The 23,733-nt window shown below is 53.9% G+C and overlaps 1 protein-coding gene across 2 annotated transcripts in view; it reads left to right on the forward strand.

The window, feature by feature from the left end:
- DNAH17 (dynein axonemal heavy chain 17) overlaps window positions 1-23,733 on the forward strand; it is a 155,801-nt gene that overhangs the window by 85,997 nt on the left and 46,071 nt on the right. For both annotated transcript variants that reach the window (XM_055388775.2, XM_055388774.2), the window contains 13 exons: window positions 1,247-1,379; window positions 2,439-2,566; window positions 3,163-3,311; window positions 7,486-7,768; window positions 7,859-8,032; window positions 8,235-8,442; window positions 8,959-9,124; window positions 13,191-13,293; window positions 14,341-14,488; window positions 14,857-14,948; window positions 17,613-17,774; window positions 18,671-18,835; window positions 19,035-19,226. In XM_055388775.2, the coding sequence (XP_055244750.2) occupies window positions 1,247-1,379; window positions 2,439-2,566; window positions 3,163-3,311; window positions 7,486-7,768; window positions 7,859-8,032; window positions 8,235-8,442; window positions 8,959-9,124; window positions 13,191-13,293; window positions 14,341-14,488; window positions 14,857-14,948; window positions 17,613-17,774; window positions 18,671-18,835; window positions 19,035-19,226 (2,103 nt within the window). The remainder of the gene's footprint in view (window positions 1-1,246; window positions 1,380-2,438; window positions 2,567-3,162; window positions 3,312-7,485; window positions 7,769-7,858; window positions 8,033-8,234; window positions 8,443-8,958; window positions 9,125-13,190; window positions 13,294-14,340; window positions 14,489-14,856; window positions 14,949-17,612; window positions 17,775-18,670; window positions 18,836-19,034; window positions 19,227-23,733) is intronic.

Consider the following 23,733-nt stretch of genomic DNA (forward strand, 5'->3'; position numbering starts at 1 on the left):
GCAGGGATCCAGCATGGTGGGGGAGGGCTGGGACGAAGGGTCGGCCCTCCATCACTCCCCGCCACCCCGGAGACCCCAACCCAGTACATCCTGGGAGCCGTCTGGCCTGAGTCATGGGCCAGGGAGGAAGCTGGGGGCCAAGGAGGAGGGGAGGAGCTGCCACAGCCCCTGATCCCTGATCCCTGGGTGAGGCCTCCTTCCCTGTTCCTCCTTGTCTTCCTGCTCTTCTCTCCTTGACGTCAGTCACTTGTCTTCCTGTCCCTGTGGCCGGCCCGACCCATCACCCTCCTGTCGCCTGCCATGGCCTAGGGAGTGGTGACATGCGGAGGGTGGTGGCGGATGTGACTGATGTCTGTGATGTGGAAAATTCCATGCCAGCCAAGTGTCCGGCCAGAGGCCCACAGGCTGGACCCTTCTGCTATTGTGTGAGATCACTCCCAACGCCAGTCACACGGGGAAGCTCACCACAAGTGATGTTTTAAAAGGCAGAGGCCGTATGGACCCAGTTTCCTAAAAAGGAATTCGGACATACACATACAGGAAATGTCCTCAACCGTGTCTTTAAAGCTCCTTTTCCCTGAATGGAGGATTGTGGGGAGTTTTCCTAGATGGTTTTTCAGTGAGTGCGTATTACTTGTACCATGAGGAAGAAAGGAATGTGAATGTTTTCAGAGCCTCGCATAGTCTAGGGCAAGCAGCTCTCTGCGGGTTGCAGACATGCACAGTGAACAGTTAGCTTCCCATCACCCAGGCCACCTTCGCCTCAGCCATGGTTGGGGGGTGTAAACTCACCTATGTGTCTCCAGAGCAAACATGATCCAGAGAAGGGTTCAGCCTGGTGATTCATAAAAGGCATCCAGGGCCGGGCGCGGTGGCTCTCGCTTGTAATCGCAACACTTTGGGAGGCCAAGGCGGGCTGATCACCTGAGATCAGGAGTTCGAGACCAGCCTGACCAACATGGTGAAACCCTGTCTCTACTAAAAATACAACAATTAGCCGGGTGTGGTCGTGGGCACCTGTAATCCCAGCTACTTGGGAAGCTGAGGCAAGAGAATCACTTGAACCCTGAGGCAGAGGTTGCAGTGAGCTGAGATCACACCACTGCACTCCAGCCTCGGCGACAAAAGCGAAACTCCATCTTGAAAAAAAAAAAACCCATCCAGGCCCACCCATGGTCCTGAGGCTAGTGGGGCAGGATGTGCCAGGAACATGGAGTCACACGTGAGTGACCCCCACCTTCGCCAGGTCCTCAAATCCCTCAACAAGACCTATCAGAACCTGAAGAGGAAGCCGGTCGCCGTGGACCTGGACCCCAAGGCCGTCACCTGCGACGAGCTCTTTGGCATCATCAACCCAGCGACCAGGGAATGGAAAGATGGTAACGGGGGTGGTCCCGGGACGGGCTGCAGGGGAACGCCCGGTCCAGTGCAGTGAGCGTGTGCTCAGCCGTGCCCACGTGGAAGGCCAGCCTCCCCAGGCTAGGGTGGGGCGCACAGGCACGTGGCCTGCAATGGTGGCACCATGGTAACAAAGTTTATGGGAAGCAGTGGGCACGTAGCACCCGGGCTGGGGGGTAAGGAATAGGGGCCACAGGAGCTGGGACGGTGAGGACTGCAGGTCTGCCCCAAGCAGGCCAAGGGGAGAGGGCAGAGCAAGGACGGGTGTGACCCGTGAGGAGTGCATGGGAGCCCAGACATGCAGGCTGGAGGCTGCCCGGGGAGCCCTGGCCTCAGTCGGTGGGCTCTGGGGAGAAGCTTCCCCCAGGAGGTGGCGTGACTGGGTTTGCACTTTATGAAAGGAACTCCAGACATTGGAGAGTGGGCTGCAGAAAGGAGCTGCGAGAGCTGAGGAGGAGTCAGCGGGAGCAGGGTGGTCCTGACCAGGAGCCTAGGGGAGGGCTGTGCCTAGCCTGTCCCCGGCACCCTACCCATCAGAAGTGGCCCTACCCTGACCCGCTTTCCCTGTCCCCCTTCGCTGGCTTCTGCATGTACAGCTCACTTCCCCTACTAGAAGTCAACCTCTGTACCCCCAGCCCCCACCTTGCTCCATTCCATGCCTGACGCATGAAGCGTGCTCTGCAGACCTCTGCTGAGCGTGTGAGTGGACAGATGGACAGAGCTGGGTGCACAGGTGCTGCGCCCCGTGGGGTGTTGAGCCTGGAAAAACTGAGCCAGCCAGGGCCACAAAGAGGGGCTGACAGGGAGGGTGCAGGGTCGGAGGAGGACAGGCAGGGCCTCAGGCATGGAGAGGGCACGTAGGAGGGAGGCCACAGAGAACGGAGGGCAGGGAACCGGGGCACCTGATGCCCGAGGGCCTCTGCTGTTCCTCTGAAGTAGGGGACAGGCCCCCTCCGAGAGAGAGGCCAGGGTCAGGACTGGTGGGGACTGGAATGGGGCCGGAGTGAAGGGCCCGGGGTTATACCACGCGCCTCCCCCAGGCCTGTTCTCCACCATCATGCGAGACCTGGCCAACATCACCCATGACGGCCCCAAGTGGATCATCCTTGACGGAGACATAGACCCCATGTGGATCGAGTCTCTCAACACAGTCATGGATGACAACAAGGTTCGCGGGCCCTGGACTCTACGCCCCAAGGCCACCCAAAGCAGGGACAACAGGGGCTCACAGGGAGGCGCCTACGGAGCACTCAGGCCCTGCACGCCAGGCTTGGCACAGGTGGCGTGTCTGGAACTCCACAGGAAGCTATGAGTGAGGAGCACCTTGTCTTGAGACTTTGTCACATGTGTTGTGGTTTTGCATGCACCTCACCTTACATTTTAGCAGGATGGGTTCAGAGTAAAGGCCTGGGAAGCAGAAATGGTTATGTAGAATTGTCTAGAAACCATTTTCTAAAAATGCTCCTCAGTTGGATGCAGGAAGGAGCACAATACTTTGCAGGATGGGGAGGGGTGATGGTTTGAGAAAGCAGCCCTGACTCCATGCTGCAGCCCTCCACGGTGTGGGTGTCCAGAGGCTGCTGGATTTAGGGAGGGCAGAGAAGCCCTGGGCCAAGGGACTAGGGCTGCGGGCCAGGGGTGGCAGGGCTGGCCTGGGCCCCTCCTCCTTGCTTGGAGGTTTGCTCCAAGTAACCCCCGCCCCAGAACACCACTGGGATGGCAGGAGTCGCCGCAGGACCCCACGGGCTGCTGTCCCCCTCCTAGGTCCTCACCCTGGCCAGCAATGAGCGGATCCCACTGAACCGCACCATGAGGCTGGTGTTCGAAATCAGCCACCTGAGGACGGCCACCCCAGCCACCGTCTCCAGAGCCGGCATCCTCTACATCAACCCAGCCGACCTGGGATGGAACCCGTGAGTGGGGCTTTGGCTTTCCTGTTCCAAACCTCGGCAGGGAAAGACGAAGTTGTTGGCCTGTTTCAGAGTTGCATATTCATTCATCATTCATGTCACAAACTGTGTACCAGGCCCTCACCAGGCACCAGGGTCGCAGCAGTGAAGGGGTGAGAGACAGACCTGGGAATAAATGGTGTAAATTCACAGTGATACGAGGCAGGGCGGCTGAGCAAGCAGATGTTTGCACAGAGTGCCAGGGAACAAGGGCTGGTGTGGGAAGGGAGGTCTTGGCCTCTGTGGAGGTGGGAAGTCTTCCCAGGTGATTGAAGTTTGGGCTGCCATCCGAAGGGTCAGGCTGCCTCTAAGGGACGAAAACCGAGAAGCACACCAGACAAGAACCCGCGTTCACAGGGCATCGTGGGGAGTGGGGCATTCCCAGATGGGCAGTGGTCCGGTTCTCCTAGCCAGAGCATAAAGGGGGAGGTTGCTCCTGACGGGAAGGCGCTGATGCTGGGCCAAGGTGCAAGCGTCCCTTTCCAATGTGACGAGGAAAAGCAGCCAGTCATGCCAGCAAGATGGGGGCCTCTAGGGATCAGAGAGGAAGGGATGGGTTTAAGAAATATCTGAAATCTGGAGAAATGGAAGACTTGATGTTGATTCCAGAGGCATATTTTCGGGCTTGGACACATGGCTGGTGATTGACAGAGTAAGGGATTTCCTGGGGACGTAGAAATGACAGCTTTGTGCAAATGTCCTGCGTGGACTTAGGCAGAAATCCCAGTGGGGCATTCCTGAGGCAAGAGGCTCCAGAGGAGCGTCTTGGCTGGAGGTCACAGTTCATCCATCCATCCGTCCATCGACCCACCCACTCACCCATCCATTCACCCTCCCGCCCACCCAGTACTTCGCACACCTGCCATGTGTGTCCAACCCCAGGATATTCCATGCTGGGGAGCTGGGCTCTCCAGGAAAGATGTAGAGAGTGATGAAAGAAGCTGGTTTGCTGAGAAAAACCAGCACTGTTGGGGAGGAAGAAGAATATGTGAGGGATTCACAGGTGGAACAAACCAAAGGCAGAAGGGAACCCAGGACGCGTCATCCCAGACACCTAGCGACAAAAGCTTCAGGAGGGAGCGCTTACCTCAGTAGGATGGCACCCAGAGTCAAGCCAAGGACAGAAGAGTTCCCATTGCATTTGGGAGCTAGGCGCACCTCCATCGCTCAGGGAGAACAGCTTCAGGGCGTGTTGAGGGCAGAGCCAGATGGCAATGAGGTATGGAGGACGCAGCAGGAGGCGCTAGAAGTGAGGCGAGTCCTGCCTTGGAGTGCTGGAGGGTAGGGCTGGAACAAGAGGAATGAACCTTTGTAGTATTTGTCGAGACAAGAATGATGTTTGGCCATGGGATGCAGGCATGGCTGTTTTCAGGTGCATGCAACTCTATAGGCAGAGAAAATTAAGTTTCTGGAGTTCATGCTGGTGCACTTCTTTGCTCTCTGCATGGGAAGTGAGACCCTCTGCTAGGAGGCAGGCAGCACAGCGTGGCCAGGGTTTGAGAGGGATACCAAGTGGAATGTTCCCTTTGGGGACAGGGCCAGGAGCTGCTGAGCCTGGGTGCCTCTGTGCCGGCTTCTCCAGCAACACTTGCCTGCTTATACAGCGTCCTCCAGCTGCTGAAACAATGACCACTAATGGGGCAGCTTCAAACAACAGACATTTATCCTCTCCCAGTGCTGGAGGCCAGAGGTCAAGGAGTAGGCAGTGCTGGTTCCCTCTGAGGCTCTGAGGGAGAACCTGTCCTAGGCCTCGCTCCTGGCGGTCCTTGGCATCCCTTGGCTTATGGACACACCCCTCCCATCTCCGCCTCTGTCTCCATGCGGCCTTCTCTGTATGTCTGTGTCCAGATTTCCCGTTGCTTATAAGGACATAGTCATTGGATTCAGGGTCCACCCTAAATCCAGGATGATCTTGTCTCAAGATCCTTGATGACATCTGCTAATGCCCTTTCTCCAAATCAGGGCACATTCTGGGTTCTGGGTGGACATTCTTTTGTAGGACCACCATCCTACCCACTGTACCATGTGTGGGAGTTTTCAGGGTAGGCAAAGACAATGTCCGCGGAACTGAAATGAAGCCTGGGTAGAAGCTGCTGAGACACGGGGACAGGAAAAAGACAGGATCGTGGAGTCCTCAGGGGGACACCCTATGGGAGCAGAGAAGAGGGAGCCAGAAACAAAGCCAGCATGGGCCAAGGCAGGAACTGGACACCTCCAAGGAGTGACCTGGAGGAAGCAGGAGGAGGAGACCTGAGTATTGGCAGAGGAGAGAATGGAAATGGACGAGAAGCAGACACAGGGTCCCCAGACAACAGGAGCGGCCCTCCTATAGGCAGCTGCCAGGGGCAGGGATGCCGGATGCACCCAGGACGGCCTTGGGGACAGGGCAAGAAGCTGTATGGACCAGAGGTGAGAAAGTCGTCCTGTCTCACAAGCATGTGTCTCTCCTGGGGCCTGTGCTACGCATATCAGAGCCAGCACACACATCGACCCGCACTCAGTGACTCCAAGGCAGCATCACAAATTTTTGACACAAACATCTTCAAAGCAGAAGGCAGAAAGCAGCAGCCTCTGCGTAGATTTGCAAATCAGTCTCCCCTACTGAAGACCAACTGGACTTGGAATTCAGTTCTTAGTTGCGACAGGCGTGGAGACACCCTGATTCGCTTAGAGACATACAAAGGTTTACTCTATTATGCTGGATAATACAGGGTGCTATGCGGCAAAGACGTTCAGCTCTTAATTCTCTCTCGTGATAGAGATTCAGGAAGAAGCGGAGCTGCCCCAGAGCACACTCACAGAAGAGTGAGTGTCTGGCCAAGCACGGTGCCTCATATCTGTAATCCCAGCACTTTGGGAAGCTGAGGCGGGCAGATCATCTAAGGTCAGGAGTTCAAGACCAGCCTGGCCAACATGGCAAAACCCTGTCTCTACTAAAAATATGAAAATTAGCCGGGTGTGATGGTGCACGCCTGTAATCCCAGCTACTTGGGAGGCCGAAACAGGAGAATCGCTTGAACCCAGGAGGCAGAAGTTGCAGTGAGCCGAGATCGCACCCCTGCACTACAGAGCAAGACTCCATCTCAGAAGAAGGAAAAAAAAAAAAGAGTGAGTCTCTGTCTAAAGAGGCATGTCTGCCGGTCAGCGCAGGGCAGGCTGGCTGTGTGTGTTAACAGGAGCTTCCTGCTTAGGCCCTGGGCATCCTGGAAATGATGCGCGTGCTGAGCTCACTGGCACTCGAGGGAGCCAGGCACTAGTGATGCTTTCAGCAGACGCTGATTTGGCAGCACTTACCCTGGACCAGGCCTCCTTCTCTGAGCTTTAAAAATATCAGTCCATGTAGTCCTTGGAAATGAGGGTCATGGAAACATCACCCCTGTTTACAGATGAGAAATCAGGGACTCAGGCATGTGCAGTAACCTGCCTAAAGCAGCAGCTGGCCATGGTAGAGCTGACTCAAGCCTGGGCAGTCAGGCCCCAGAGTCCACACCCCTCACCGCTGTGGTGGGCCACCTCCACATGAGCCACCCAGAGATGTCTGTGGCCAACAGTCTGGCACGGCTCTTCAAGGATTGCTGGTTGTATTGATTTGTACTCTTACACTGAACATGGCAAATTCAACTCAAACTAACTGAAGCTTAAAAAAAAAAAAAAAAAACACCAAGGGGTGCTTCAGGCATGGCTGGATTCAGGAGTCCAGATGATGTAATGAAATGTCCCTGCTCCTATCCTTGTCTCTCCTTTCTACTCCCTTACTGTCCCCACCTTCCTGCCCCCCAGATGACATCATGAGATCTTTCTCCTTTTCTGTTCTGCCCCATCCACCAGCCCTTGGTATGTGCTTCCCGTGTGGTAGCAAGAATGGCTTCCAGCTGTTCTAGACCCTACAGCACCCCCATAGCTAGCAACCCCAGAGAGGGCACAGCCCCCACGACCCTGGCATCCTCCTTCGACCCTTTCAGGGCCTGCAACTGGCCCCTCTGGCACCCTCGTTTGGACCCATTGCCATGCAGGCATGGTGACCCTGAGGGCAGCCCCAGCAGAATTGGGTGGAGGTGGGGAGGGGCGTTTACCAAGGCAGGGACACTGGCAGACCCAGAGCAGCGGCTGTGTCATCGGCGCCTCCTGTCACCCCCAGGGTGGTGAGCAGCTGGATCGAGAGGCGCAAGGTGCAGTCAGAGAAGGCCAACCTGACGATCCTCTTTGACAAGTACCTGCCCACGTGCCTGGACAAGTTACGCTTTGGGTTCAAGAAGATCACGCCAGTGCCGGAGATCACGGTGATCCAAACGATCCTGTACCTGCTGGAGTGCCTGCTCACGGAGAAGACCGTGCCCCCCGACTCCCCCAGGGAGCTGTACGAGCTGTACTTCGTGTTCGCCTGCTTCTGGGCCTTCGGTGGCGCCATGTTCCAGGACCAGGTGATGCACCTGGGGGGCCCGGCCACCCACACAGGGTCTCTCGGCATCCCGCTTAGCTGGGCCCTGATTTTCACTTCTGTGTCTCAACAGCTTGTGGATTATCGAGTGGAGTTCAGTAAATGGTGGATCAGCGAATTCAAGACCATCAAGTTCCCCTCACAGGGAACGATTTTCGACTACTACATTGATCCTGACACGAAAAAGTTCCTGCCCTGGACAGATAAAGTGCCCTCCTTTGAGCTGGATCCCGATGTCCCACTGCAGGTAACTGTCCCCAAAGCAGGGCCACCGACTGGTGATTTAGAGGCAGGAATCGGTGCAGCACCCCCCACACGCCTGCACGGAATGTCCAAACACACCGGATTTTCACCATTAGGACCTGTTTGGTAGAACGTGGCCTGCACACCCACGAGAGGCAGAAGTGTCTGAGAATCACAGCTCCCTCCCCTTCCCTCCCCTGCCCCAGGCCTCTTTGGTCCATACCACGGAAACCATCCGCATCCGCTACTTCATGGACCTGCTCATGGAGAAGTCCTGGCCGGTGATGCTGGTGGGGAACGCGGGGACGGGCAAGTCGGTGCTGATGGGGGACAAGCTGGAAAGCCTGAACACCGACAACTACCTGGTGCAGGCCGTGCCCTTCAACTTCTACACGACCTCAGCCATGCTGCAGGGTGAGGCTGGTCCGGCCACGCCCCGCCTACCCGGCTGCCTCCCGCCAGCCCCCGTTCCCTCCTGTCCCCTCTCACTGCAGGCCCAGGCACTCGCTAGCCACTTTGCACCTCCTCACTTCCCACGCCCCACCCGCTGGCCTTTCCTTCCTGAGTCGGAGACAGAGGAGGAGCAGCCGGGACCCCTCTTTCTGGTGCTCCCTTGTGGGCATGGTGATGGGGTTTTGATGGCCAGTCGAGGCAGCAGGTCCCCCGGGAGTGTCTCAGCCAATCTAAGGCGACCCAAAGGTGACGGAGAGCAAGGTTCCTGCCACCCTCGCCTCTGATCGCTCTGTTTATTCCTGGGGCTGTACCCGGTGCCCCCTCAAGGGCCACTCCCATGGCAGGTACATTTGGTAAACCTGGATCCCAGCCAGGTCCCACCTTCTGTCATCCGGGGAAGCAGGTAGCGCCCCTCCCTACCTAACAGGCTTTGGCTCAGGAGGCGCAGGCGGGCAGCTGACCCTCTGCCCTCTCTAGGGGTGCTGGAGAAGCCGCTGGAGAAGAAATCGGGGAGGAACTACGGGCCGCCAGGCACTAAGAAGCTCGTCTACTTCATCGACGACATGAACATGCCCGAGGTGGACAAGTATGGGACGGTGGCCCCGCACACCCTCATCCGGCAGCACATGGACCACCGGCACTGGTTAGACGGGGTGGGGCCGGGGGGGAAGGCGTGGCCACGGGGCGGTGAGGGCGGGGCCAGGGAGGGGCGCAGGAAGAGGCGGAGCCCCAGGGCAGTAGGGCGGGACTGGTGTGGGGCGGTGGGGGCGGCAGGGTGGGTGCTGCAACGTGGGTAGGGAGAGACGGGTCGTAGCTGGGCCCCCAAGCTTGTGGGGCCACAAGGCATTGAGGTAGGTCCAGGGCAGGGGAGAGGTTGTATCAGTTTCGTCCATCGCCCATTTCACAAACATGCAGCAGTGGCCTAGAGCCCAAGCGGAGGGGGATCCTCCTTCCCCCCTTCCACCGAGGTGTCTGTCCCGCCGGGAGAGGAAGAAGCACATTACCCGGTAAAGGAAGAGCCCTGAGGAAAACCCCCAGTGCAGTCACAGAGGAGCCCCCCAGCTGGGAGCCCCAGCAGAGAGATGCCCCTGGGGAGATGGTGCGCAGCTGGAAGCTGGCAGCAGTGTCGTGCTGGCTGTGGGACCTTAGAGGGAGAGCATTCTGGGTGGAGAGATTGCCACGTGTAAAGGCCCTGCCGCACGTGAAGAAGCCCAGGGAGGCCGGTGTGGCAAGGATGTGAGAGCCAGAGGGAGAGGGTGCCCAGGGCAGCTCTGCAGCCGGAATCCCAGGGCCTCGGGACAGAGTGCAGATTTTCTCCTAACGGCACCGAGAAACCGAAGGTGGCACGTTTAGGTTTGCAGTTTGGAAAGATGAGAACATTCAGTTCAGTTGTCTTTTTTTTTTTTTTTTTTTTTTTTTTTTTTTTTTTTTTTAGAGGCGAAGTCTCGCTCTGTCCCTCAGGCTGGAGTGCAATGGCTCGATCTTGGCTTAGTGCAATCTCCGCCTCCTGGGTTCAAGGAATTCTCCTTCCTCAGCCTCCTGAGTAGCTGGTAATACAGGTGCCCACCACCATGCCGGCTAATTTTTGTACTTTTAGTAGAGAAGGGGTTTCGCCATGTTGGCCAGGCTGTTCTCGAACTCCTGACCTCAGGTGATCCGCCCACCTCGGCCTCCCAAAGTGCTGGGACTAGAGGTGTGAGCCACTGTGCCCAGCCATAGTTGTCTCTTAAAATAAGCAAGTAGCTCAGGCCAAAGGAGCCTAGAAACTAGTCTGCTCATTCGTGAAGCCTGGCCTCATGCCGAGAAAGGCAGGCATGGGGGGTTAGGTTGCCTACTTAAGGTCATGGCCCTAATGAGTGGCGGAGCTGGATTATTATTATTATTATTATTATTTCCAAGACAGAGTTTCGCTCTTGTTGCCCAGGCTGGAGTCCAGTGGTGCGATCTTGGCTCACTGCAACCTCTGCCTCCTGGGTTCCAGCAATTCTCCTGCCTCAGCCTCCCAAGTAGCTGAAATTATAGGTGCCTGCCACCATGCCCACCTAATTTTTGTATTTTTAGTAGAAACGGGGCTTAACCATATTGGCCAGGCAGGTCTCTAACTCCTGACCTCAGGTGATCTGCCCGCCTCAGGCTCCCGAAGTGCTGGGACTACAGGCGTGAGCCACCACGCTCAGCCAGAACTGGATTTTGAGTTCAGATATGTCTGACTCCATCACCTGCCTTTTCCTCACTGAACGACACTCCCAGAGCTCACGACTATAGGAAGCCTACTCTGGGCTGCAGGTTGTGATGTGGGGACAGAGGCATCAGAGGTGGCTCCCTGGGGGAGGTGACAAAGCTGCCACTCTGAGCAGGGAGCCTGGAGAGAGTTTGACATCATTTGAGGAGAACCGAACGTGGTGTGGGGTGGGAGATTTGAGGGCACCCAGACAGGAGAGGAGGGCAGGTGCATGCATGAGAGCCCACCAGTTCCTCTCTGCAGGCAGGTCTACTGTGAGGGCTGTGGGGGCTCAGCCTCGGTTTCCCTGCAACTCGCGAGGCCCCTTCCAAGGGCTGCACGTGGTCATGTGCCCTTGTAAAATTTGTTGAAGATTTTTGCTTTCTTTTCCTCAAGGAGGAGCCTCCACGTTCTTAAGCTTCAGCCCTAGATCCACATCTGCCCTGGAGTTTACCCTGAAGGATCTTCAGGAGGGGTGGCAGAGTGAGATTTGAGTTTTCAAAAGATCCCTCTAGAATATCAGATTAACATGGCCCCATGACAACAGGGAAGGATGGACTGTTTAGTGGATGTGTCAGGAAAATGCTCACCTGTGGAAGAAAAAGGCAGACAAGGGTGGGGCCCGTGGGAAGGACGGGCCCGCAGGGAAAGGGTGAACTGTGAGGTGGGGAAGCAAACAGGGACAACATCTGTGACCTGAGAAGTGTGCACAGGAGAGGACTGCGCAGGCAAAAGTTTCAGAAGCACACACAGAAGGGCAAAAAATTGATGGCTGTGATTTAAATGAAAATTAAGGAATTTTGCTCAGCGAGAGACACCATGGACAGATATAATGGAGAAATAAAAGAATGGAGGAAAACATTTGCAATGTATAAAATTGACAGTGGATTAATATCTGAAATATACAAGGAATTACTAGAAACAGACGTCAGCTTCCAACACACAAAGTGCATAATGGGGGAAAAAAACAAAGGTGCTGGGCGCAGTGGCTCAGGCCTGTAATCTCAACACTTTAGGAGGTGGAGGCAGGAGGATCACTTGAACCCAGGTCATATAGTGAGACCCTGTCTCTACAGAAACTTAGCCGGGCATGGTAGTGTGAGGCTGAGGTTGGGAGGATGGCTTGAGCCCAGGAGATAGAGGCTGCCGTGAGCTGTGTTCACCACTGCACTCCAGCCGGGGTGAGAGAGCAAGACCCTGTCTCGGGAAAAAAAAAAAAAAAAAGTAACTAGTGTAGTGTGACATCAAGGAAAGTATTCAGCTTATTTTATTTTATTTTTGAAGTGAAATCTTGCTCTGTTGCCCAGGCTGGAGTGCAATAGCATGATCTTGGCTCACTGCAACCTCCGCCTCCCAGGTTCAAGTGATTCTCCTGCCTCAGCCTCCCAAGTAGCTGGGATTACAGGTGCCTGCCACCACGGCTGGCTAATTTTTGTATTTTTAGTAGAGATGGGGTTTCACTATGCTGGCCAGGCTGATCTTGATCTCCTGACCTCAAGTGATCTGCCCATCTCAGCCTCCCAAAGTGCTAGGATTACAGGCATGAGCCACTGTGCCTGGCCTATTCAGCTTATTTAATAATAGCAGCCATTAATAATTATCCTGATAACAGGGATGGTGAACATTTATTGCATACTTACTGTACGTCAGGTACTCCCCAGTGTTTTTTCATATGTTAGCTCATTTTATCCTCCTAGTGACCCATTGCACAGGTGAGACTATTGAGGCACAGAGATGTTAACCAACTTCCCAGAGCCGGAACATAAACCCCAGCCTGCTCTCTGAGCCACTCTTTTGCCTCTTGTTTCAAAATTTCTCTGGAGAGCATGAAGTCACAGCAGCTGCTTCACATATTATCAGTATCTGTGGAGGGTTTTTAAAACCACATGGAGTAATCCCAGCATTTGGGAGGCTGAGGCGGGCAGATCACAAGGTCAGGAGATCAAGACCATCCTGGCTAACACGGTGAAACCCAGTCTCTACTAAAAGTACAAAAAAATTAGCCGGGCGTGGTGGCGGGCGCCTGTAGTCCCAGCTACTCGGGAGGCTGAGGCAGGAGAATGGCGTGAACCCAGGAGGCGGAGGTTGCAGTGAGCCAAGATCATGCCACTGCACTCCAGCCTGAGTGACAGAGTGAGACTCCGTCTCAAAAAAAAAAAAAAAAAAAAGCCAGTGGTGGGGGGGCGGGCACGGTGGCTCACACCTGTAATCTCAGCACTTTGGGAGGCTGAGGCGGGCGCATCACGAGGTTAGGAGATCGAGACCATCCTGGCTAACACGGCGAAACCCCATCTCTACTAAAAATGCAAAAAATTAGGCGAAGCTTGCAGTGAGCCGAGATTGTGCCACTGCACTCCAGCCTGGGCGACAGAGCGAGACTCTGTCTCAAAAAAATAATAATCAGGAGGGCATTCTTGGGAGCACAGTGGGGGCAGGGGATGGCTCCTCCAGGCCAGGGGCACAACATGAATGCTGGTTCCCCCCTCAGGTATGACAGACATAAGCTGACGTTAAAAGACGTCCATAACTGTCAGTACGTGGCCTGCATGAACCCCACTTCCGGATCCTTCACCATTGACTCCAGGCTTCAGGTAAGCAGAAACCATACTCATCCCCGTCACCTGCCATGAGTCTGAGGCTTGCTTCTGGCAAATGAGAGGAAAAGCTTTGGTTTAGGGTGTTAGGGCTGCAGGCCGACATTCTCTGGAGAACTCCTTAACCTTGCAGAATGTGTCAGAAAATTCCAGGGCATGGAGAGGACGAGCAGCTAGCCAGCCTTCCCTGTGACCCGGTCAACTGGCAGAGTTAGCAAATAAAAATGCAGTTAAATCCAAACTCCAGATAAATAAATACGTTTTTAGTCTAAGTATGTTACATACGATATTTGGGACATACTGTTCTTTTTTTGTTGTTTTGTTTGTTTTTGTTTTGAGGCTGAGTCTCGCTCTGTCACCCAGGCTGGAGTGCAATGGTGTGATCTCAGCTCATTGCAACCTCCGCTTCCCGGGTTTAAGCAATTCTCCTGCCTCAGCCTCCCAAGTAGCTGAGACTACAGGTGTGCGCCACCACACCTGGCTAATTTTTGTATTTTTAGTAGAGATGGGGTTTCACCATATTGGCCAGGCTGGTCTCGAACTTCTGACCTCAAGTGATCTGCCCGCCTCGGCCTCCCAAAGTGCTGGGATTACAGGTGCGAGTCACCATGTCCGGCCTGGGACATACTATTCTTAAAAAAAAAAAAAAAAAAAAAAAAAAAGTACTTGTTGTTTATCTGAAATTCAGATTTAGCAGGGCATCCTGTATTTTATCTATAGCCCTTACCCAGACAGACTTTGCTTCTAAGTTATCTAAACACACAGAGATCTGGATTTAAACCCAGGCCTGTACTCTGAGCCCATCTCTTGCCTTTGCCAAAATTCTTCTTGAGAGCATGAAGTAAATTTGTCTGTTTCATGTGTAATGATACTTAATGCAGTTTTACCACGTGCAAGGCACAAGGAGGGTAACTGCCCATTCTGACAATGCCCAAAAGACCTTAGACCATGAGGACAGGGGCCACTCTCCCGCGAAGGTGGCCCTGGCCCCGGGGCAGGTCCCCAAGAGCTGGCTGACTGGTGTGTTTGGTTGTTTTGGGGTAGCGCCATTTCTGCGTGTTTGCTGTGAGCTTCCCCGGCCAGGAGGCCCTCACCACCATCTACAACACAATCCTGACGCAGCACCTGGCCTTCCGCTCGGTCTCCATGGCTATCCAGAGGATAAGCAGCCAGCTGGTGGCCGCGGCCCTGGGTAAGCTGGCTGGCCTCATCCCCTCTCCCATCGGTAAAACCTATGGCTCTGTGGGCTGATGGTTCTTCACATTTTCCCTTGATAAATGTTTTATTTATAATTCTAAATCAATATCTTAAAAACGATGCTATGTTTCGACAGGAGAAATTGTGAAATACAATTGCTTCATGGTGAGGTAGAGGCTAGGAAATTCTATACACAAATGATTTAAGGAGAACAGCAAACTCCCTCCCACTTCAAAGAGCTGTGCAGATTTCTTACTCCAGTTGTCACCATTTCGTAGTCCATTGGCTTTAGAAACTTGAGGCTTGCACTTCCTGGGGCCAGCAAGAGTACATGAGAATTGACACGTCCTTTTCCTCTAACAGCTTTGCATCAGAAAATCGCGGCAACATTTCTTCCCACGGCCATTAAGTTTCATTATGTCTTCAACCTCAGGGACCTCTCCAATATTTTCCAGGTACTGCTCTTGTAGCTTTATGTCATGCCTGCCTTGTGGCCCAGTGCCTGATCCACAGGTGCTTTCCTCATCACAGCTCTCAGGGAGGCGTGGACTGATGATGGTGGTGATGGTGGTAATGATAATGATGATAATAATGGTGGTGATGGTGGTGGTGACAGTGGTAGTGATGGTGGTAATGGTGATGGTCGTGATGATGGTGATGGTGATGGTGGTGGTAGTGATGGTTATGATGATAGTGATGGTGATGTGATGATAGTGATGGTGCTGATGGTGATGATGGTGGTGATGGCAATGGTGATGGTAATGATGGTAATAATTGTGATGATGGTGGTAGTGATGGTGGTGATGGTGGTGATGGTAATGGTGATAATGATTATAATAATGGTGGTGGTGATGACGGTGGTGGTGACAGTGGTAGTGATGGTAATGGTGATGGTCATGATGATGGTGATTGTCATGATGGTGGTGATGATAGTGATGGTGGTGGTGAGGGTGATGGTGGTGATAATGATGGTGATAGTGATGGTGGTGATGATGGTGATAGTGGTAGTGATGGTGGTGCTGATGATAATAGTGGTGGCAGTGATGGTGGTGGTGATGGTGATGTGGGTGATGTGGTGATGGTGATAATGGTGGTGGTGGTGATGTGATTGTGGTGATGGTGGTGGAGATGATAATGGTGATGGTGGTGGAGATGATTATGGTGATGGTGGTGATGATGGTGGTGGTGATGGTGATGTGGTGATGATGGTGGTGGTGGTGATATGATGGTGATGATGGTGATGTTATGGTGGTAATGGTGATGATGGTGATGTGATGATGCCACGTGGTGGTGATGGTGGAGATAATGATGATGGTGGTGGTGATGGTGGTGGTGGTGATGGTGGTGATGATGGTGGTGATGGTGGTGGTGATAATGGTGATGGTGGTGATGATGGTGGTGATGGTGATGTGGTGATGATGGTGGTGGTGGTGATAGTTATGATGATAGTGATGGTGGTGGTGATATGATGGTGATAATGGTGATGATGGTGATGTTATGGTGGTAATGCTGATGATGGTGATGTGATGATGCCACGTGGTGGTGATGGTGGTGGTGATGATGGTGGTGGTGATGGTGGAGATGATAATGGTGATGATGGTGGTGATGATGGTGGTGGTGGTGGTGGTGATGGTGGTGGTGATGGTGTAGATGATAATGGTGATGGTGGTGGTGATGGTGGAGATGATGATGGTGATGATGGTGGTGGTGATGGTGGTGGTGATGATGGTGGTGGTGATGGTGGAGATGATAATGGTGATGATGGTGGTGATGATGATGGTGGTGGTGGTGATGGTGGTGGTGGTGATGGTGGTGGTGATGGTGTAGATGATAATGGTGATGGTGGTGGTGATGGTGGTGGTGATGGTGGTGGTGATGGTGGTGGTGATGGTGGTGGTGATGATGGTGGTGATGGTGGAGATGATGATGGTGATGATGGTGGTGGTGATGATGGTGGTGATGATGGTGGTGATGATGGTGGTGATGGTAATAATATTTCCTCTCATTTGCTGACTGCTTACTCTGAGTCAGGGATTGGGTTTGGCCCCTTACATTCCCATTTTCTCCTCCTCCAACAACACATAAGTTTGGTGCTTATATCCCCATTTTACTGAGCAGGAGTTTGTGGCTGAGGGAGGCTAAGTTATGCCCACCTCCTCCCACGTAAAGTATCAGCCCAGCCGGGTGCAGTGGCTCACGCCTGTAATCCCAGCACTTTGGAAGGCCAAGGCGGGCAGATCACGAGGTCAGGAGTTCGAGACCAGCCTGGCCAACATGGTGAAACCCTGTCTCTACTAAAAATACAAAAATTAGCTGGGCATGGTGGAGCGTGCCTCTGTAGTCCCAGCTACTCGGGAGGCTGATGTGAGAATCACTTGAACCCAGGAGGCAGAGGTTGCAGTGAGCTGAGATCATGCCACTGCACTCCAGCCTGGGCAACAGAGTGAGACTACATATCAAAAAGTATCAATAAAAAAAAATAAAGTATCAGCCTAAATGGCACGCTCTCACAGAGGCCACTCCTCATCTCTCACACTCTGTCTTACTGCCCTGGGTTTGTCATTCAGAGCACACACCATAGTGTGCAATTACCTTATTTCTTTGTGTACCTGGCCACCTCCCCCGCTAGCATGTCAACTCCACAGCGTCAGGGTCTGTTGCATCATCGCTGTGCCTGGGAAATTCCAGGCCCTCAATAAGCTCTTGTCGAGCTTGCCTAGAGTCGCTTGCTTAGTAAATGGCCAAGCCAGGACTGGACCAGATAGGCTTGCTGTGCTACCCAAGCCTGTGACCTGCCCTGTGGCATCAGTCACCTGCTTTCCTTTGCAATTAGCCTCCCTTGTCCCTCCTCCACCATTCACTCTTCTGGAGGATGAGGCCCCAACCCTGTCCTATGAGGAAAACTCCACATCTCTCAGGACACACACACACACTGGCATCCGGGATTTGTGGGACCTCCGTGATGAGTGGCTTCCCTGGCCCCAAGTGAATGCTGTGCCAACAGCTGAACAGGTCCCCTCGCCCCGGGGGAGGGGGCTGCTCCTCAGGGTCATCTGTGTCCAGCACTGGGCTCGCCTTCGTAACAGCTGATGGTGCTGATCATCCCGTGTTTGGGGCAGGGACTCTTATTTTCCACAGCAGAAGTTCTGAAAACCCCACTGGACCTTGTCCGCCTTTGGCTACATGAGGCTGAACGAGTGTATGGTGACAAAATGGTTGACAAAAAAGACCAGGAAACATTGCACAGAGTCACCATGGCCTCCACCAAGAAGTTCTTTGATGTAAGTCAAGCTGCCCAGTCCCTCTGCCGAGCCCAGAATGGCTCCAGGAGGGTGGAGCGTCGGAGGCCAGTGAGAACTGCAGCCCTCTCAGAAGGGCCCTTTGTTGGGGGTGGGAAGATCCGTGTTAGGTTCCACGTGATCATTCCAGCAAGTGGCTGTGGATCCGAGGGTTCCACGCGATAATTCCGGCACTTGGCTGTGGGTCCAAGGATTCCACGTGATAATTCCGGCATGTGGCTGTGGATTCGAGGGTTCCACGCGATAACTCCGGCACGTGGCTGTGGGTCCGAGGGTTCCACGCGATAATTCCGGCACGTGGCTGTGGGTCCGAGGGTTCCACGCGATAATTCCGGCACGTGGCTGTGGGTCCGAGGGTTCCACGCGATAACTCCGGCACGTGGCTGTGGGTCCGAGGGTTCCACGTGATAACTCCAGCACGTGGCTGTGGGTCCGAGGGTTCCACGTGATAATTCCGGCACGTGGCTGTGGATCCGAGGGTTCCACACAACTCCGGCACGTGGCTGTGGGTCCGAGTGAGGAGGAATTGAGCGCTCAGTAGATCAGGGTGTGATCACCTCCCTCTGTCCACTTGGGGTGGAGAAAGGCCCTGCTTGGCTCTGTGTGCCTCGCTGGTGTGTCCCATGTGTTCTTGGTGGAATCATTTCTTTGGACTATGAATTCATTTCTGATACAGTGGGGATCAGACCCTCCCACTTTAGGAAATTTTGCCCCAGTGGTTTGGTGGGCCCACGGCAGCAGGTTTGGGCCCCTGGAGACTTGGCCTGGTACCCCGGGGTGACCTCCTAGGCCACCTTGGCAAAGTACTGAATTGCTGTTAACTATCTGTGTGGTCATGGTGGCAAAAACCAGAAGTATCGTCTTTTTTTTTTTTCTAGGATCTTGGTGATGAACTCTTATTTGCCAAGCCAAATATCTTCTGCCACTTTGCTGAAGGGATTGGCGATCCCAAATACGTTCCTGTAACCGACATGGCTCCTCTGAACAAGCTCCTCGTGGACGTCCTGGACAGCTACAATGAAGTTAATGCAGTCGTGAATTTGGTGAGCAGGCTGGAGCTGATAGCAAGGGCACGGGACCTGGACCGGGTCACCCTCTCCGGTTGCATTATCGACATCCGAGTGGCATTGTGTGGGGCTGCGTGGCACACAGTGCACACCTCAGCGTGTGCAGAGTCCGTGCTGGTGACAGAGGTGATTCCAGGTGCTACAGGATGTTGTGGGATCTCTCCGGTTTCTGCAGGTGCTGTTTGAGGACGCCGTGGCTCACATCTGCAGGATTAATCGCATCCTGGAGTCTCCCCGGGGGAATGCCCTGCTGGTGGGGGTGGGCGGCAGTGGCAAACAGAGCCTCTCCCGCCTGGCAGCGTACATCAGCGGGCTTGACGTGTTTCAGATCACCCTCAAGAAGGGCTACGGGATCGCCGACCTCAAGGTGAGAGCTTACTGTTCAATAAGCTGGCTTTTGGGGTAGGGTCAGGGAGTAAAGAAAAACTTCACTCCCTTTTCCAAAATGAAGCCAGCGAGTACAGGGAATCCGAGCATCACCAATAGTCCTTAACCAAAGGGTCTTTATCTTAGAAAGCAGAGGCCAGAAAACCTTCCAGCCAGTGTGCGTGCCCATGTGACTGAGGTGAAGAGTGTGAAACCTTCCGGCCCGTGTGACTGAGGTGAAGGGTGTGAAACCTTCCAGCCAGTGTGCATGTCCATGTGACTGAGGTGAAGAGTGTGAAACCCTCCAGCCCGTGTGACTGAGGTAAAGGGTGTGAAATCTTCTGGCCAGTGTGACTGAGATGAAGTGTGTGAAACCTTCCGGCCAGTGTGTGTGTCTGTGTGACTGAGGTGAAGAATGTGTCTGTCGACTACTCGATGGACACAAGTCCACAGAATCAACCCAGATCACAGAGGCAGAGAGGTTGGATCCCTGCCCTTGGTCACTGAGTGTTCCAAATTGTTCCCTATTCTCTCTCCAGATTACAGAATTCAGAGCCATGACTGGGTGTCTAACTGCATGCCTGAGATGCTGAATGGCTGCTTTTGGAATGAATGAAATAAACATTAGAGTAAACATAAGGTCTCCCATGCCCAAGACACACTGCTGAGGGTTTTTATTGATTTCTTGTTCCTGAAAATCTGCTCTCCCAGGCAACCGCATGCCATTAGTTCAGAAGGAATCATCGTGCTTGAGATTAGACCTGAAATCGATTGGGCCGTGCTACACAGCCATGCCTTGTCTGTGTGCTGGGGCTGCTGTTGTGGGGCCAGGACGATGCCAGACCCAAGGGGGAACCTAAGGGGACCCTCCCGCAGTAGATGGCCTTCAGACAGTCGCTGGGCTGGTGGCTTTAGCAGGCGGACCTGGAGCCAGTGATGCTGGGAGCGGTGGGAGGTGTCTGCAGGCAGAGACCCTGGAGGGGCAGTACAGGCTGTGCCAGGGACGGCCAACCTCTGGGAGAGCCTCCAGTTTCTGGCTGGCTGTTCTCTGCCTTCCCAGCAGATTCTGCTCCATGTATAAAGGGGCCAGCCTGCTCTTTTTTGAACTCCTCAGATGGGCACTCCCAAACACAGCCCTGTCCTCTGGACCCATGAGCGGTAGTGTGTCATGGGTTCTCAGCGCATCTGATGGAGTTAGTTCACGTTGGTATCTGCGGCCACTCAAGCGTCGTTTGAACCTGGAGCCGTATGGTTTTACTGAGCTTTCTCCATTGAAGTCTCTAGTCTATTAACTAAATCATGTTGGTTTACGTTCATGACGGCATCATTTCCTTGCTCTGCATCCCTGCGGGGATTTTCTCCCTGATCCTTCCTGTCGGGGCTGATTGTGGATGCTCAGCCTCAGCCTCAGCCTCAGCAGTACTATTTTATTCATCAGCCGCTGTGGCTCTGTGATCTGGGCTGTGGAATTTCACTGCCCCTGCACCCATCACAAATCAGCTTTGCTATCACTGTCATTTCTTTTTTTTTTTTTTTTTTTGAGACAGAGTCTCACTCTGTCGCCCAAGCTGGAGTGTGGTGGCGCGATCTCAGCTCACTGCAAGCTCCGCCTCCCGGGTTCACGCCATTCTCCTGCCTCAGCCTCCTGAGTAGCTGGGACTACAGGCGCCCGCCACCACGCCCGGCTAATTTTTTGTATTTTTATAGAGACGGGGTTTCACCGTGGTCTTGATCTCCTGACCTCGTGATCTGCCCACCTCGGCCTCCCAAAGTGCTGGGATTACAGGCGTGAGCCACTGCGCCCGGCCATCACTGTCATTTCTTAAGCCGCTTCTGTGGATTCAGAACTAAGGGCAGAGGTAAACAGGGCTATAAGTTCCTGAATTGTATTGGGGGAGCTAGACTCCTGAGCCTTTCCACATGATTATCGTTCTAATGGTGCTGCCGTAGTAATAGGCTCACCCCTATGGGGGTAACATATATGTTTGTGATTATGTAATATTATAAAGTAGGTCCCGGAAGCTGTGGCACCTGCTGGAGGCTAGGGGTGCACAGGAAAGGGGTGGAGGATGGACCCTGGAGGACAGTGTGCCGTGTGAAAAGCCCTGGGCTTGGTCCCAAGAAAACGAGACTCCATCAAGATGTCTGATCAGGGGATAGAGCGGGCAGGATGTGGTAGTGTTCTAGGACACGGGAAGGATAGTTTGAAAGCACAGAAACTGCTGAAGGGTGACCTGGGTGGAGCTGGGGCACAAGCTCTGTGACCCCACAAAGGCTGAAAGTCGGCAGGTGTGACGAGAAGGGAGAACGGAGTGGGAGGGGAAACCAGGGCCAGCGAGGGCTGTGCCTGCCGAGACAGCGTGCGTGACCTCGGGGACTCGGCTGGGGTCCAGGATCCGAAACCTTCAGGTGCTACGCCAGCTCCCCTCCCCACACCCCACACACAGCCCCCAGGGCCAGGCGGTGGGGAGTTTTTATTTCTGTGAAACCTTCACCCAGGCCTGAGTCAGCAGCCAGAGCTGGGCTGCTCCCTGAAGAAAGCCTGTCAGCAGAATGAGGGGCCGTGGTCTCAGCGGCTCAGGTCCCCCCCCTCCCCCCCAGCTTCCTGCACATGAGAGGGGAGGGGTGAGAAGCAGCCATCGGGTGGGGTGGGGGCTTGGCCTCATGTTATTCTCAGGGAAGAGGCCTTGCTGCGTGTCTCGCACCCCCCACTCCCAAATCCTAACCCTAACCCTCGCACCCCCACTCCCTAACCCTAACCCTCATACCCCTACTCCCTAACCCTAACCCTCGCACCCCTACTCCCTAACCCTAACCCTCACACCCCTACTCCATAACCCTAATGTTTCACACACCCCCACTCCCAAATCTCGGCTCCGTGTCCTGCCTGTCTACTGCCAGTGGCATTGGCTATGGCAAGGAAAGGCACTGCTGCTGATGTTTTGGCCAAAGAAAGGGAAGCCTGTGCCCCTTATTAATGGCTGGTCCCTAGACGGGCCTAGATGCAGGTGACGATTGCCATCCTTGGCTGACAGTGATGACAGGGACGCAGGCAGCTCCAGCTTCAGTAGCACCATGGGGCTCTCAACCAAGATAGGAGGGAGGGTGGGGGAGAACTGCCCTGGGGCCAGGCCCGGAGGAGATGAGATACCTGGGGATGAGGCGGCCATCGCACAGCGGGACACATGGGGCTGGGAAGTGCAGGGACAGGATGCGGGTAGAGATGTGGGGGCCAGCCTCAGCAGCATAAGAGGACGGGAGTGGAGGGGACTGTGCCAGAGAGTGAGCGGGGAAGGTGAGGTGGGGACTGCCCAGCGGTCACAGTGGGCAGGGTAAGGGCCACTCCACGTGGGACAGTGTGGCTGTGAAAGCCAGACGGGATGGGAGCGGTGGCTCAAGCCTGTAATCCTAGCACTTTGAGAGGCCAAGGCAGGAGGATCCCTTGAGCCCAGGAGGTCGAGGCTGCAATAAGCTATGATCATGCCACTGCTCTCCAGCCTGGGTGACAGAGTGAGGCCCTATCTCTAAAAAAGTAAAGTCAGAAAAAAGAACAAAAAAGGAAAAGATTTCTGGTATGGTCAGTCTCCACCCAATGTCCTTGCTACACTGTGAAATGAGAAGAGTGATTCATCTTTGACTCAAGGTCATTGCTGGCTCTCACACTACGCTCCTTACCTCGAGGCAGGGGCCAAGGACGTAGCCTTGGCTCAAGTCCCACCTGCGGCCCACCTGCTGCCCACCTGCTGCCCACCTGCTTTTCCAGGCTCAGAGCTTCCCCTTGCTTTTTCTTAGCTTGTCAAAAGATAGGAGATTTGAGACTGGCTTCTGACCCTGGTCAACTCCCAAAGAGGAGGCCTGGTGAGGTTTCTCTCTGAACAGAGAGATTTCAGGGAGTCGGACTTGCTTCCGAAGGATGGAGCAGCCACTGGGGTGCCTATATGGACACTTTTAAAGTCTCTTCAATAAGTACAGAAGCCCATAGGTCTTGTTTTTTAAATTAAATATTATAGATAAGCAAATCGCCAAAACGCTGGAAATACACATCACTACTTGGATGAAACCGGCAGGCATTTCTGAACATATATATACATGGAAATGGCATATTCAAAAATAACGAGCTATTCCTACTGCTCTGTAAAATGCTTAAAAAAAAAACTTTTCATTTATTCTTGCAAAATTCCTATGAAATCATCTTCTCGCCCTGTCCTTAAATCCTGCTGTGGATGACTCTGAAAGGGGGTTGACTGTTAAGGCTCCCAGTCCAAGCCTGCAGTATATTTATTCAGGGCCTGTTTTAGGGTCTCCATTTAAGATTTTTTTCTTTCCTTTTGCATATGTGGTAAAATACACATAGTATAAAATTGACCATTTTCACTGTTATTTATTTCTTTTCTTTGAGATGGAGTCTCACTCTGTTGCCCAGACTGGAGTGCAATGGCACAATATCGGCTCACTGCAACCTCCACCTCCTGGGTTCAAGCGATTCTCCTGCCTCAGCTTCCCAAGTA

Source organism: Gorilla gorilla, chromosome 4, assembly GCF_029281585.2.
Source record: "Gorilla gorilla gorilla isolate KB3781 chromosome 4, NHGRI_mGorGor1-v2.1_pri, whole genome shotgun sequence".
In the NCBI taxonomy this organism is placed as follows: domain Eukaryota; kingdom Metazoa; phylum Chordata; class Mammalia; order Primates; family Hominidae; genus Gorilla; species Gorilla gorilla.